At 41.9% G+C, this 15072-nt stretch overlaps 1 protein-coding gene across 1 annotated transcript in view; it reads right to left on the reverse strand.

Moving 5' to 3' along the window:
- Positions 1–260: 260 nt before the first annotated feature.
- Positions 261–15072, reverse strand: part of DRD3 (dopamine receptor D3) — a 33805-nt gene continuing 18993 nt past the window's right edge. The window contains exons 2-6 of the mRNA XM_061629545.1: positions 11831–11943; positions 7636–7778; positions 7121–7311; positions 1376–1718; positions 261–851 (exon numbers count right to left, since the gene is read on the reverse strand). Coding sequence (XP_061485529.1) covers positions 655–851; positions 1376–1718; positions 7121–7311; positions 7636–7778; positions 11831–11943 — 987 coding nt within the window. The 3' untranslated portion in view covers positions 261–654. The remainder of the gene's footprint in view (positions 852–1375; positions 1719–7120; positions 7312–7635; positions 7779–11830; positions 11944–15072) is intronic.

A 15072-nucleotide genomic window follows, 5' to 3' on the forward strand; every position in this document is an offset into this window, starting at 1 on the left:
TTTCAATGTGTGAAATCAGTGAAGTCCAAAGACTCCTTGCATGGGTGATATTGCCCAGCATGATATATTTAGATATACAGTATAGCAGTGCACAACAGCCCCTTTTTCAATTGTGTGCACTTGCATTCTGCTTTGCAGTTCACAGTTGGCTGAAGTCTTGTTACATGCAGCGAAAGACTCTGCTATACTTCAGACACTGAGTGTAACAACATCAGATCTTCCTGAGTCTGACCTCTCCCAATAGGAATCTCTTCAGGACTCTTCATAGTAAAATACATGTTTCTTGGAGGTATCCATGTCAGAAGAAATCATAGAACTTTGTCCTTTTAAAGTGCCATACAGACAGGCACAAACATGCTGCATCCTGGAACTATCTGAATTGTGTCATAATGTGTCCTTCTGAGGGATGCCAAACTTTAGTGTAGTTTTGTGGTTCTTTTTGCACCAGTGTTTAACACAGAACACTTTCCTACTATTGCAAAAATAAATTAATAAATCCCCCAGTAGCTGCTAGAGTAAAACCAATGTAAAAGCGAGCCCAATGTTTTTTCTCACTGCTGGCTGAGAAAATCCACTCAGTTGTGTACAGAACCATCCTAGCTGCTTATCCGCTACATCTGTATAGTATGTGATGCTGTTTCATTCTCCAAGCTTTCAGCAGTACAAGATCTTGAGGAAAGCTTTACGGAACTCATTGTTGAAGGTGGTGTAGATGACAGGATTGAGGGCGCTGTTGACATATCCAAGCCATGTGGCAGCACTGTACAACTCTGGGGAGATGTGACAAGCTTGGCAATGTGTATTCAAGATGTGTGTCAAAAAGAATGGCAGCCAGCAGACTATGAAAGTCCCTAGAATAAAAAAGAAAATGAGATATCACCACCACTTTGGCTCAGAAGTGCTTCAGTCTGAATATCAGTCTATGCAACCCAACCCAATCCATGTACCTGAGATTCAATTCGCATTACCAAAACTGGCATACTGAAAATAAATCCGTGCAGAGTTTAGCCATGGTTGTTTCCATTATTTTTAGGGCCCCTTACCACATAAGCAGACAGCTCCTTTGAGATTCTCTTGGCTGTCTGGTCACATGTGGAAACATTGTTAAAGCAGGAAAGAAAGTGGAAAAGACATATTTTAAAACAGAGGGTTGTCGCCAATGCTAACTCTACTCAGAGTAGACTCATTGAAATTAATGGACACAGCTAACTTGGGTCCATTACATTCAGTAGTTCTACTCTGAATAATATTTCACTGGATACAACTCAGAATGCAGATTTACATTTAAACTACAGAATACGATGCAACAAGCATTTACAGATGACTATAATCTGTAATTGGCATATAGATTGTTGAAATAAATAAAAGTACTTACCAAGAACAATACCTAGCATTTGTGTGGCCTTCCTTTCTCTGAGCTGTGTTGTCCGATGCTGCTGAGATGGTAGCTTCAAGGAGGTTGTTGTTTTGCCATTGCTGAGTTTGCGTACTTCTAAACTTTGATCCTTGATTTTTCTCCTCACCTTTAAGTCAACAGCCTCTTTATTCCCTGTACTGGAGAAGGACGTTTCATGGCAGATGCTGCAATACTGCTGTAGTTCAGTGGGTGTCAGGGGCTTCTTTTCAGCAGGCAGCATCTGGTTTGAACCCTTTATCTGCAAACAACATGAGAGTGCATCTGGAGGCGTCTGGTACAAAGCTTTCATTTCTGTATGTTGCTGAAAGACAAGAGGCCAAGAAGAATCAGGAACTGCTGAGGAACACAGGAAGCTGCCTTATAGCAAGTCAGAACACAGGTCATTCTAGCATAGTACTGTCGGCACTGACTAGCAGCAGCTCTCCAGGGTTACAGCCAGGAATCTTTCCCACTCTTATCTGGGATTGATCCTGACACCTTTCACATGTAAAACATGTTCTCTACCACAAAGCTATATGTTCCTCAAGGGCCACTTATGAGCAATGTATGAAAAGCTCTCTCTCTTTTTGACACCAAAGTGAATAGCTTTGAATTTCGTTATTTGAAATTTTGTTAACTACCCTTCATCCAAAGAGTCCAGCACAGTGTACAAAAGGGTGTACAGAGTCTAATTCACACATAGCATATAAATGCAGTTTAAAATCCAGAAATGAATATGGCCAAACTAAAGAGCAAACCAGAACAAACAAAAAGTATCAAAAATGCTGGGCAAATAGGAAGGTCTTCACATGATGCCAAAAAGCTTGTAGTGTTGCTCCCAGGTCTGTCTCCTTGGGAAGGGAATTTCAAGGTCAGGGTGCCATAGCAGAAAAGGCCCTCTCCATTGTAGAAATGCCATGAGCTTCTACTAAAGAGGATGATTGGAGCAGGGCCTTCAGCCAATGGAAACCCAACTTTATTGTCAAAGGTCATAGGATGTTTGGAATACATAACTGACAATGGAGTTGAATTTTGTTTGGGATGTAGTGAAATCTGTACAAAACCTCTGCTTTGTTCCTTTCCCCATCCCAAATTAAAATCATCCCAAATTATTTTACATCCTCACATCAACCTGCCCTTGTCAAGAATTTGTGGAATTTCCTAGACTGTTGTTTCATTTCTTCTATCTCTGTTTTCCCTCAATATACTGCCATGGAATGAAGTGTCCTATATTAAGGTTGCATTAATAGTGTTGTTATCTGAGAAACTGCTCCAATGTTTTACAAAAATTGTAAGACGGAGGCTTGGTATTCTTTATGTAGCAGGAATATTGCCATGCAAGATAAGATTGGTACTGACACTATTCTAACCCTATGCAGAATTTGTGGCTTTTAATTTTTATTACATATATGTCTTGCTTTTCCTCCAAAAAGCTCAAAGCAGCACACATGGCTATCCCTTCCCCAATTTCATCTTCATAACAATCCTGTGAGGTAGGGCTAATACAAGAAATTGTGACTGGCCCAAGATCACCCAGTGAACTTTATGGCTGAGTGGGACTTTGAGCCTGGATCTCCTCAGTTCTAGTTTGACCCTCTAAACACTATAGTTATCCCTGGATATAAACTATATCGGAAGGACAGGGAAGGACGTATTGGTGGCGGAGTCGCTCTATACATGAAAGAAGGCATTGAATCCAGCAAGCTCGAAACCCCAAAAGAGGCAGACTCCTCCACAGAATCGTTGTGGGTGGTGATACCATGCCCCAGGAGGGACTTAATACTGGGAGCGATCTATCGTCCCCCTGATCAAAATGCTCAGGGAGACCTTGAGATGAGATATGAAATTGAGGAAGCATCCAAACTAGGAAAGGTGGTAGTAATGGGTGACTTCAACTACCCGGACATAGACTGGCCGCATATGTGTTCCAGTCATGACAAAGAAGCAAAGTTTCTAGATATTCTAAATGACTATTCCCTAGACCAGTTGGTCATGGAACCGACCAGAGGGACGGCAACCCTGGACTTAATCCTCAGTGGGGACCGGGACCTGGTGCGAGATGTAAGTGTTGTTGAACCGATTGGGAGCAGTGACCACAGTGCTATTAAATTAAACATACATGTAAATGGCCAATTGCCAAGAAAATCCAACACGGTCACATTTGACTTCAAAAGAGGAAACTTCACAAAAATGAGGGGATTGGTAAAAAGAAAGCTGAAAAACAAAGTCCAGAGGGTCACATCACTCAAAAATGCTTGGAAGTTGTTTAAAAACACTATATTAGAAGCTCAACTGGAGTGCATACCGCAGATCAGAAAAGGTACTGCCAGGGCCAAGAAGATGCCAGCATGGTTAACGAGCAAAGTCAAGGAAGCTCTTAGAGGCAAAAAGTCTTCCTTCAGAAAATGGAAGTCTTGTCCGAATGAAGAAAATAAAAAAGAACACAAACTCTGGCAAAAGAAATGCAAGAAGACAATAAGGGATGCTAAAAAAGAATTTGAGGAGCACATTGCTAAGAACATAAAAACCAACAACAAAAAATTCTATAAATACATTCAAAGCAGGAGACCATCTAGGGAGGCGATTGGACCCTTGGATGATAAGGGAGTCAAAGGTGTACTAAAGAACGATAAGGAGATTGCAGAGAAGCTAAATGAATTCTTTGCATCTGTCTTCACAGTGGAAGATATAGGGCAGATCCCTGAACCTGAACTAACATTTGCAGGAAGGGATTCTGAGGAACTGAGACAAATAGTGGTAACGAGAGAGGAAGTTCTAGGCTTAATGGACAATATAAAAACTGACAAATCACCGGGCCTGGATGGCATCCACCCGAGAGTTCTCAAAGAACTCAAATGTGAAATTGCTGATCTGCTAACTCAAATATGTAACTTGTCCCTCGGGTCCTCCTCCGTGCCTGAGGACTGGAAAGTGGCAAATGTAACGCCAATCTTCAAAAAGGGATCCAGAGGGGATCCCGGAAATTACAGGCCAGTTAGCTTAACTTCTGTCCCTGGAAAACTGGTAGAAAGTATTATTAAAGCTAGATTAACTAAGCACATAGAAGAACAAGCCTTGCTGAAGCAGAGCCAGCATGGCTTCTGCAAGGGAAAGTCCTGTCTCAGTAACCTATTAGAATTCTTTGAGAGTGTCAACAAGCATATAGATAGAGGTGATCCAGTGGACATAGTGTACTTAGACTTTCAAAAAGCGTTTGACAAGGTACCTCACCAAAGACTTCTGAGGAAGCTTAGCAGTCATGGAATAAGAGGAGAGGTCCTCTTGTGGATAAGAAATTGGTTAAGAAGCAGAAAGCAGAGAGTAGGAATAAACGGACAGTTCTCCCAATGGAGGGCTGTAGAAAGTGGAGTCCCTCAAGGATCGGTATTGGGACCTGTACTTTTCAACTTGTTCATTAATGACCTAGAATTAGGAGTGAGCAGTGAAGTGGCCAAGTTTGCTTGCAGGGTTGTTAAAACAAAAAGGGATTGTGAAGAGCTCCAAAAGGATCTCTCCAGACTGAGTGAATGGGCAGAAAAATGGCAAATGCAATTCCATATAAACAAGTGTAAAATTATGCATATTGGAGCAAAAAATCTGAATTTCACATATACGCTCATGGGGTCTGAACTGGCGGTGACCGGCCAGGAGAGAGACCTCGGGGTTGTAGTGGACAGCACGATGAAAATGTCGACCCAGTGTGCGGCAGCTGTGAAAAAGGCAAATTCCATGCTAGCGATAATTAGGAAAGGTATTGAAAATAAAACAGCCGATATCATAATGCCGTTGTATAAATCTATGGTGCGGCCGCATTTGGAATACTGTGTACAGTTCTGGTCGCCTCATCTCAAAAAGGATATTCTAGAGTTGGAAAAGGTTCAGAAGAGGGCAACCAGAATGATCAAGGGGATGGAGCGACTCCCTTACGAGGAAAGGTTGCAGCATTTGGGGCTTTTTAGTTTAGAGAAAAGGCGGGTCAGAGGAGACATGATAGAAGTGTATAAAATTATGCATGGCATTGAGAAAGTGGATAGAGAAAAGTTCTTCTCCCTCTCTCATAATACTAGAACTCGTGGACATTCAAAGAAGCTGAATGTTGGAAGATTCAGGACAGACAAAAGGAAGTACTTCTTTACTCAGCGCATAGTTAAACTATGGAATTTGCTCCCACAAGATGCAGTAATGGCCACCAGCTTGGAGGGCTTTAAAAGAAGATTAGACAAATTCATGGAGGACAGGGCTATCAATGGCTACTAGCCGTGATGGCTGTGCTGTGCCACCCTAGTCAGAGGCAGCATGCTTCTGAAAACCAGTTGCCGGAAGCCTCAGGAGGGGAGAGTGTTCTTGCACTCGGGTCCTGCTTGCAGGCTTCCCCCAGGCACCTGGTTGGCCACTGTGAGAACAGGATGCTGGACTAGATGGGCCACTGGCCTGATCCAGCAGGCTCTTCTTACGTTCTTATGTTTAGTACATTTTTGTCTGCTAGTTAACATAAACCAGTGGAGACTGGTCCATTTGGGCAAGTGGGGCGTGACCCCACCAATCCTCAATCTGCCCTCAGCCAGCTTCCACCTGCTTGTCTTCTTACTTACAACTGGTCCAGGAGATGGTCCTACCTGTTAGCTTCCTCCTCCTCAGTTTCAGTGTTGCCCCTTATAGAACTCAACATGGAGGAGGATGGGGACAAAACTAGAATTGCCAGTGCCTGTCATTGGCTCTGGCCTTGCCTGTCATTGGCTTTGGCTCCACCTGCTGTTGGGCTCCCTGCCTTCCATCCCACCAGTCCCAATGAACACCAGCCACCACTGTATAAAATTAATATTCAACTGCCTCACAGAGTGTTGCAGTACATCTGATATTTTAAAAACTTGCTCATTAAATAATGTGTGTGTCCACTGAAATTATAAGTAAAATGATAGATCCATCATTGCTCATGGTTTGCATACTCTTTCTCTGCTCAAACAAGTTTTGCAGGTCTGGGCAGTACTTCAAAAAACCTGCAAAGCCTTTTTGACTAGAGATGCTTGTATCTTTTTCCCCATGGGGTTGGGAGAAAGCACCTGTCCTGAGGAGTGATTCTCATCAAATAAATTGCCAGAGAAGAAGGGATTAAGAAACCATTTCCATTCTAAGACCACAAGAAGAATCCTTCTGGGTCAGACCAAAGGTCTACCACAGTGTCCAACCAGAGGCTTGTGGGAAGAACACAAGCAGGTTAGACAGAGTGAGTGCAATGCATTAGGCTGGGGTAGCCAATGTGTTGTCTGATTACAGTCTCATTGGTTCCTGCCAGTGTGGGCCATGGTCAGGTATGATGGGAGTTGTAATCTATCAACAGCTGGTGGGGAGTCACATTTGCTCTTCCTGCAGTAGGCTACGGGAGCTGAGCAGGCTTACTGTGAGGAAATGGCACAGGAGGTATAGAAGCTGGACAGACTTCTGGGCAGATATGTCCAATGAAGTTTGTAGTGGGGTAGCCCATGTAGGAGGGGGGGAAAGGTCTGTGTTGTAATGTTCACAAGCCACTTGGGAAGTTTCGATTTTGCGTGTTTCTAGTTTGTCCCTCCTGAGTTCTAGTAGTCCTGCAAGCAGAGTATAGAACACGACTGTTAACATTATTGAGGCTTCTTTAAATAAAGCCTTTTCTGTGTTCATAAAAAGACTCACAGTATATGCAGTGATAGATGACAAATTCTGTTTGATGCGTTTGTTCATGGGTCATACCTGCCGTTTGTAGCAGGCTTTGCCACTGTGGCTGCTTTGTCTGGTGAGGATTCGCTTCCTCTGCCTTTGCCTCAGCACCATGTAAATCCGGATGTAGAGCAGCAGGGTCACCAAAAATGGAAGATAAAAGGACACCACAGAGGAATAGATAACAAAGTCGGGATTGGATATAGAACAAATATTAGGATCACCTGACAAAGAAAAAAATGCATAGAAAAGAGACGGTAGAGTAACTTTTAAACTACAGAAATTGGTGTATAATAAGGATATAGTTCTAAGGACAAATACAACATGGTTTTTGGTTTTACAAACAAGCAAGCTCCAAAAAAAATGTAGTTCAGAGGCTGAAAAGTTATTGATGATTTTCCAGTTGTATCTTCTTTGTTGACCCACAACAAGGAGGGGTATTCCACATTGTTGCTGGAACAAAGAAGAGGCTGAGTTCTTAAAGCCATAATACTTAGGAGGCCCCACATTTGTGTACAAAGGCTGTGCTTCAAGATATTGTTGTTTACCTGTGGTGTTGAAGCCAAAGAGAAGTGGGCAGGAAACAGCAAATGCCAACAACCAGACCATTGCTATCATAACGGACACTCTTCGGCAAGAGCTGGGCCCTGTGCTGTACTGATAATGAACAGGCATAACCACTGCAGTGTATCTGCAAAGTGAACCAACTCCAAAGCAAGGGTGATGAGGATGGAGGAGTTGTTATACAGGAAATGCATGGGAAAGGAAAGGGAAGTCAGCAACAGAGGAAGACAAAGTTGAATTCAGAGTGGAAGAAATTAAAAGAAGGACACAGAAAACAGAATAAATACAATGGTGCAAAATGAAAGTTGGGAACAGGGGAGGAAATGCAGTAGTCATAGTCAGAGATGAAAAAGACAAGCAGAGTGAAAAAGAAAAGGAAAAAAGAGTAAAAGAAGTAGATAGTTACACATTGTCTAAAAAGGTAAGAAAAAGTAGTGAACCAAAGACACAGCCAATTGTGACAGGAGGAGATTTCTGCAGCAAGTCTTTCTGTACCTAGATGTCTGTGTGCATGTATGCATGTATTTATTTGTCTGTCAGAGTAATGGAGCCCTGATATTGTTAATGAAAAGCAGCCTCTGGATGCTATGATTTGGAATGAAACAACAAATGCCTATCTGCCGCCCCACCCCATTTATGGCGTTTCAGATGCATTATGCATTATTGTGACTGGAAAAAATGGCCAGTGCAGAAATCTTAAGTGCCCCTTCCCACTCCACTGAAGTGAGTGAAAAAATGTTAAAAATAATGTAAATGTACTGCCTTCAAGTCGATTCCGACTTATGGCAACCCTATGAACAGGGTTTTCATGAGGCTGAGAAGCAGTGACTGGCCCAAGGTCACCCTGTGAGCTTCATGGCTATGTGGGAATTCGAACCCTGGTCTCCCAGGTTGTAGTCCAACACCTTAACCACTACACCACACTGGTAAGGCTCCATTATATGCATTTGCATGTAACATATAGGCCTTGTTCATATGCTATGGTAAGCCAAATGGGACTGCATGAACTTTCAGCCACTTTGCTCTTGCCCCATCCTTTTAGCACATCATGGTATGTCAGCTAAGCCAAAGTTTGGCTTAGGGTGTCATTTCAACCTGAGATCGTGGTTAAGGTCTCCCCTCCTTAAGTACAATCTGTAACCATAGATTCACTAATAGGCAAAAAAACCTTGTGGTCTAAGAATGTACCTATAGCCCACAGATATTTCTACCAAACTTTAAAAAGCAGGGAAATTGGGCGGCTATAGTGAATGTACCAAGGCAGCAGGAAACTTGGCCTCCTCTCTGAGATATTGTACTGCCCTACAAATTTGTACAAATGCAAACACAATTTGGGTTAGTCTTTCATACTCCAATCTACTTCCTGTGTAGCTTGGAAGAATTTGGTAACGTGCCTCTGAGCATATGGTGAGTGGTGGCAACACCTGCCATGTCCAAAGATGGATTACATTTTTGTATGTTTGTTGGTGTTCTTCTTACTTTGCTCCTTCCCTGTGTTACTACTGTTTCTACAGAGAATCTAACCTAGAAAATTACATTTCTTTCATTACTCATCCTAGAAATCTGTGTCAAATTTATTTTTATTAATTTCAAAGCCTTTTTATTGGTCAATGTCATATGATGGTGAAGACAGCCTTTTGTGTTTCAAACTGGAGGTTATGTTCTATTTCTATTTTGGGTGCATTAACAGTTGAATTTGAAACAGCAGTTTGATGTAAAATCAGACTGATTACAATATGTTGCTACTTAAGCAATGTCTAGCTGTTGGAAAAAACAAACTTGGCCTGCCCAAGATGCATGTTTTCAGCCTGCTATGTTTAAACCACTTCTCTTAAGGAAGGGTAGGCATGATCAATTAAAAACATAGAGCACACCTAGAAATTTGCTAGAATATATTTTCCCTCCCGCTATTTTATCTTGTGCAAACTGAGACACTCCTGATGTCTACTGGAGACTATTCTGCAGAATAGTCAGTGCCATTATTCCACAATAGCTTTTGGAGTTATTTTAGTGTAAATTTTGCAAAGTGTTGTGGTACTTCACATATTCACAGAAACAGAAGCAAAAGAAAATGATTTACTATAGAAAACTTCACTAAAATTGCAAAGTAAATCAAACATATTTAAAGTGACTATCTGAACTATATCAACTGTTGTAATAATGTTGCTTCCTCCCTACCAGAACAAGATTAGCACAGCACATGTCTTGTTTCTGTAATTTGGGCTGATTGCAGGTATTGCCATCACTCACCATGCGCTCAGAGGCACATGCTACCAAATTTTTCCAAGCTTCACAGGAAGTGGAGTGGGCAGGGGAAGAGGAAGAAGGAAGAGGGGAGGGGAGGAAGAAGAGAGGAGGAAGGGAGGGGGAAGGCAGGTCTAATCATTTGCATACTTATTGAGTTCAATCTGATTTACTCCCATGCAATCATGCTTAGAATAGGTAAAACTGACCATGGAGGAGGGGGGGGAGGGGACAGGAGCGGAAAGGAGAGGGAGCAGGAAGAAGGGGTAGGGGATTGGAAGGGGATGGAGAGGGGGGACGGAAAGGGGCAAAAGGAAGGGGATAGGAGGAGGAGGAGGGGAGGGGAGATCTGATCATTTGCATGCTTTTTGAGTTTTTTTTAGTGGGATTTACTTCTGTACAATCAGGGTTAGGATAGGTGAAATTGATCTGGGGAAGGGGCAGGAAGGGAGAGCGGGGAGGGGCAGGAAGGAGGAGGGGAGAAGATTGGGTAGGCAGATACTTGACATAGGGAAAGCCTCTTTCCTTTCCAAAAGAAAAACATTGTGAACAGTATCATTGTTTTTCAGGGATTCCCTCACCTTTTTATTCTTCAGCAGGCGCATGTCGTCTCCCACCTAAATTTAAACCAACACTCTCATTGGCCATATCCACACCAGGCCTTTACTTCACTTTAGACAGTCATGGCTTTGCCCAAAGAATCCTGGGAAGTGTAGTTTGTGAAGGGCGAGAGTTGCTAGGAGAGGACCTATTCCTCTCACAGAGCTACAATCCCCAGAAGAGGGGCTGACTGTTAAGCCACTCTGGCCACTGGAGCTCTGTCAGGGGAATAGGAGTCTCCTGACACCTCTCAGAACCCTTCACAAACTACACTTCCCAGGATTCTTTGGGGGAAGCCATGACTGTCTAAAGTGAAATAAAATGTGGCGTGGGTGTGGCCACCTGATTAGCCAAGCAGACAGCTGTGAGTCTGGCTTTTAGAATACTGACAGCTGGTTCTTACTGAACATGCCCAACGTTATAATAGACTTCAATGTTAAATTTCTTAAATTCACTAAAAATCAGCCATGCAGTTTTTAACTTTTAAACTGCAGAAGAAGAAGGTCAGCATATGGGGCAAGGTCAGTAATAGGATTACAGGTACTCTGTGAATGTGGCTGATTTTTAATTAATTTCAACAAATTATGAGACCACTGACAGAAACAAGTCCAACAGGGGTCTGGATTTGTTTTCTCTTATTTTATATTTTGAACTCTCAATTCTCTGTTTTGTGTATCACCATGAAAACTGAGAGGGTTGTTAAGCAAGTGTTTCTGAGTTCAGAAGTATACGTTTTGTAAGGTTTTGTTTTGAAATGAGCTGATGGGAAGCAGCAGAATGGCATGGGGGACATTTTCAGTTTGCGGAATGTGAAAAATCCATGCTGGCTATAGTATACAGCCACTCTTGTGGCTGTATAATTACATAGAACAAACCTTAGCTACCAGTTGTGGTTAAGGAGGATCTTACCTATGATCCCTGGTTCAGACGACAGGTTCAGCCAAACCTTAGCTTAGCTGCTGCACAACACTGAGCTAAAAGAACCAGGTAAGAGTAAAGCAGATGTAAACTCCTCTCTGGGACCCAGCACATTACTGCAGTCCTGGTAAGCCATGGCTTACTGTGACACATGACCCAGGCCATAGTTTGCTCTCACATCTGGTTAACTTTAAAAAACTATCATGGGCCTTCATATGATTTCCTGAGTTTCTTTCACTACAAAGACACAGGATGGGACACATATATAAAAATGATCATATGTGGTACAACCCTCAGATAAGCCATTTTTCTACATTTATCCCTAACAGATTAAAATGCAACCCACTTCCCCTTCTTGACCCATTTGGAATCTCCCCCTTCCCACTACAGGTTACTGTTATGCTCTTCTGCTCTTACCTGTCAATGCTGATAGCACAGAGATTTAAAATGCTGGCTGTGCACATCATCACATCCATAGTTACAAATATGTTACAGCAGACACGACTGAAATTCCAGACTCCTCCAGTCACCTGAGTATCAATCACAAAATGTCACTATTGCTTTGCACTGAATAATAATGCACCTCACTTACACCTTACCATCACAACTGTTGAGTCATTTTATATGGGCATTAATGTATGAAGTTTCATTCTTCCTCCAAGAGATAATGATTATTCTCTATGCCACAGAAGGAGGAAACTACTACACCACATAGCACTTCGATTACTTGCACAACAGAAAATGCAAAAGAAATTTGTAGGGGCAGTGGCTGGCTCTCTTTCCACTGATAAAGGTACTGAAAAGAAATAACAGGTAGGAGAATTTGCAGTAAAGAGTATTAGTGTCTATTCCATATCACTGCAAAGAACATGCAGTGGAAACTGAATGAAGCAACAGATAAGGAATAGCAACTTCATGTGAAAATAAAAGTTGTGTCTGCTGATTTGTTGTTTAGAGGTTGATGGGAAAAATTGCATTGTTGCATAGAACTTCTGCATACCAGCAACTCCAGATATTTTTGGAGAATTTAAGGCTGCTTCTCACAATATTTTTGAAAGGCACACTCTGGAGAGCATTGTTTAAAGATCTGTGTACACTATAATACCCGTTCATATGTTATAGGAAAGCTGTGTGGCTCCTAGAATATTAACCCATATATCCTCTCATAGTTTGCACTGCCTCGGTAGTCTGGATAGGGAAAGATAAAACAGGAGATTGTTGCTTTCCTATCAAGTAAGTATACAGAGTGAACTGCTTTTGGGAATTAAATGCTGTTCCAGAGACAAATCCAGAAAGTGAGCGATGTGGGTTGGAATACCTTAAATAGATTCACTAGGATTCATGTTTTTTAATTCCATCACAAAAGAACCAAAGCATCAATGCCTGCAAGTAATCATTCAAGTATGAGATATGATAATGTTTTAATATGTATAGTGCAGACAGGGCCTAGATGTGTCATTAGGAACTATGTCAGTTCCCCCAGCAATTCATTCATAGTAGAGGCAGGAGGCCATTTTCATTGAGACTGCAGTGCATACAGAATGAAAGTTCAGCTGGTTCAGCAGCTGTGTTCCTTCAGTTATTCATGGTCTAGTTACCCAGTCTAAATTGCTGTAATGCATCGTATGTGGAGCTGCCTTTGAAAACTGCAACTGGTGCAAAATGCAGCAGCCAGATTATCAGATGGGGCCAAAGAAATCTTCACAGGCTGTCAGTTTGGGGCTCAATTTGAAGTGCTTGTCTTGATCTTTAAACCCCTAAATGATATGGACCAGGATATCTAAAACACCAGATTTTCCCTTATGAACCTGCTCACCACTTAAGGTCTGTTTTGGAGGCTTTTCTCATTGTGTCTCATGCTCCCTACCCCCTGCGCTCAGGAGAGAGGCTACTGGAGAGAAGGCCTTCTCAGCAGTGGCACACAAACGGTGACATTGGTTCCTGGATGATATGTTTAGAACCAGCGAACATATTATGCCAGTACTAAAAAAAAAAATCTTCACAGACGGTCTGGGAGGATCAGCTGGGGAGGCCTTCCTCAAGTGTCCCACCCTTTGGAGTTGTATCCCATGTGGGAGATGGGCTCATGCAAGCATAATGAACTGCTTTCATGTATATGTTTTGATTGCTTATTTTGTATTGACTGTTTTATTCACTTTTTTACCCACCTTGAGATGGGATATAAATAAGGTGGGATATAAATATGTATTATAATCATCATCATCAATCATCATCATCATCATCATCATCATCTTATTATTATTATTATTATTATTAGTCTGGTGCTTTCTTTATCATCTTGACTGCGTAAAAGATAAATAATTGAGTGTTAGAACAAATTAAACCAAAACTATCACTAGAAGCTAAAATGATGAAACAGGTTATCATACTTTGGACACATAATGAGAATACATGATTCACTAGAAAAGACAATAATGCTGGGAAAAACAGAAGGGAGTGGGAAAAGAGGAAGGCCAAACAAGAGATGGGCTGATTCCATAAAGGAAGGCACAGACCTGAACTTACAGGATCTGAACAGGGTGGTTCATGACAGATGCTCTTGGAGGTCACTGATTCATAGGGTTGCCATAAGTCATAATCAACTTGAAGGTGCATAACAACAAAAAATAAAGGCCATCCCGGTCTCTCAGGCCTTTAATGCCTTTTTATGATATCTGCCTCCTTTTAATTGTGTGATCGGCTATTATTTTTCATTGAGTTGTTTGTCTTTTAGGTTTTACTGTGGTTTTTCATCTGCTGTTTTACTGTTTCTTAGTGTTTTTATACTTTATTGCATTTTAAATTGTTTTATTGTAAGCTGCCCTGAGGCAGGACAGGGTAAAATACTTCAAATAAACAAGCAAACAAATATTAAAACACATGATGTTACCCGTGCTATATGACACCTCTAACTCACAGGGTCTCTCTCATCAGTTGCTCTCTGGTCTCCTGTGAGCCCTACAAGGGAACAAGGGAAAAGACCCTTGGCTTTTTTGCCTGTCAAGGTAAATATCCATGTATAATATTTAGAAATCCACTCCATGCTTTCCTAGTAGTTCTACTGTACTAGAAACTGGGTTGATTTGACCCAGGTTTTATTTAAGACTCAAGTGCTCTTTCTATGCTAGTCCAACCTGGCAAGGCAGCTCTGATAGATTCTGATAGGTCTCTTTTCATTTTCCAAGGTCCCTGTAGAAACTTACGCTATTTACATGTCTATGCACTATGTAAAGGTGGCCCCTGTAAAACCTCCTAATTGTCTCAGAGGCTTTGTGTCATTCATTCATTCATTCATTCATTCATTCATGGGTGATCACTCATGGCTGAGTAAGATTGTCTTCCAAGATAAGGTCTTTAATGGTGGGTCCGTAAGTGACTGTGGAGGCCAATTCTAGATCCACACAGCCTCCCACAGTGAGGACATAGGTTTCCAGATGGAAGACGGTCACGATGAGGATTTGCACTTAGCTCGTTTGTCCCTTTCGTCCTGTACTCATGCTTCTTCAAACTCCATAGCACCTTTGATTATAGCTGACCTCCAATTGAGACCCTCATGGGCCAAAGTTTCCCAGGTCTTGATGCTCATGTTACATTTTTGTAGATTAGCTTTGAGAACATCTTTAAACCTCTTTTGCTGTCCACTGATATTCCGTTTTCCA

The sequence above is a fragment of the Rhineura floridana genome, chromosome 5, assembly GCF_030035675.1.
Source record: "Rhineura floridana isolate rRhiFlo1 chromosome 5, rRhiFlo1.hap2, whole genome shotgun sequence".
In the NCBI taxonomy this organism is placed as follows: Eukaryota; Metazoa; Chordata; class Lepidosauria; order Squamata; family Rhineuridae; genus Rhineura; species Rhineura floridana.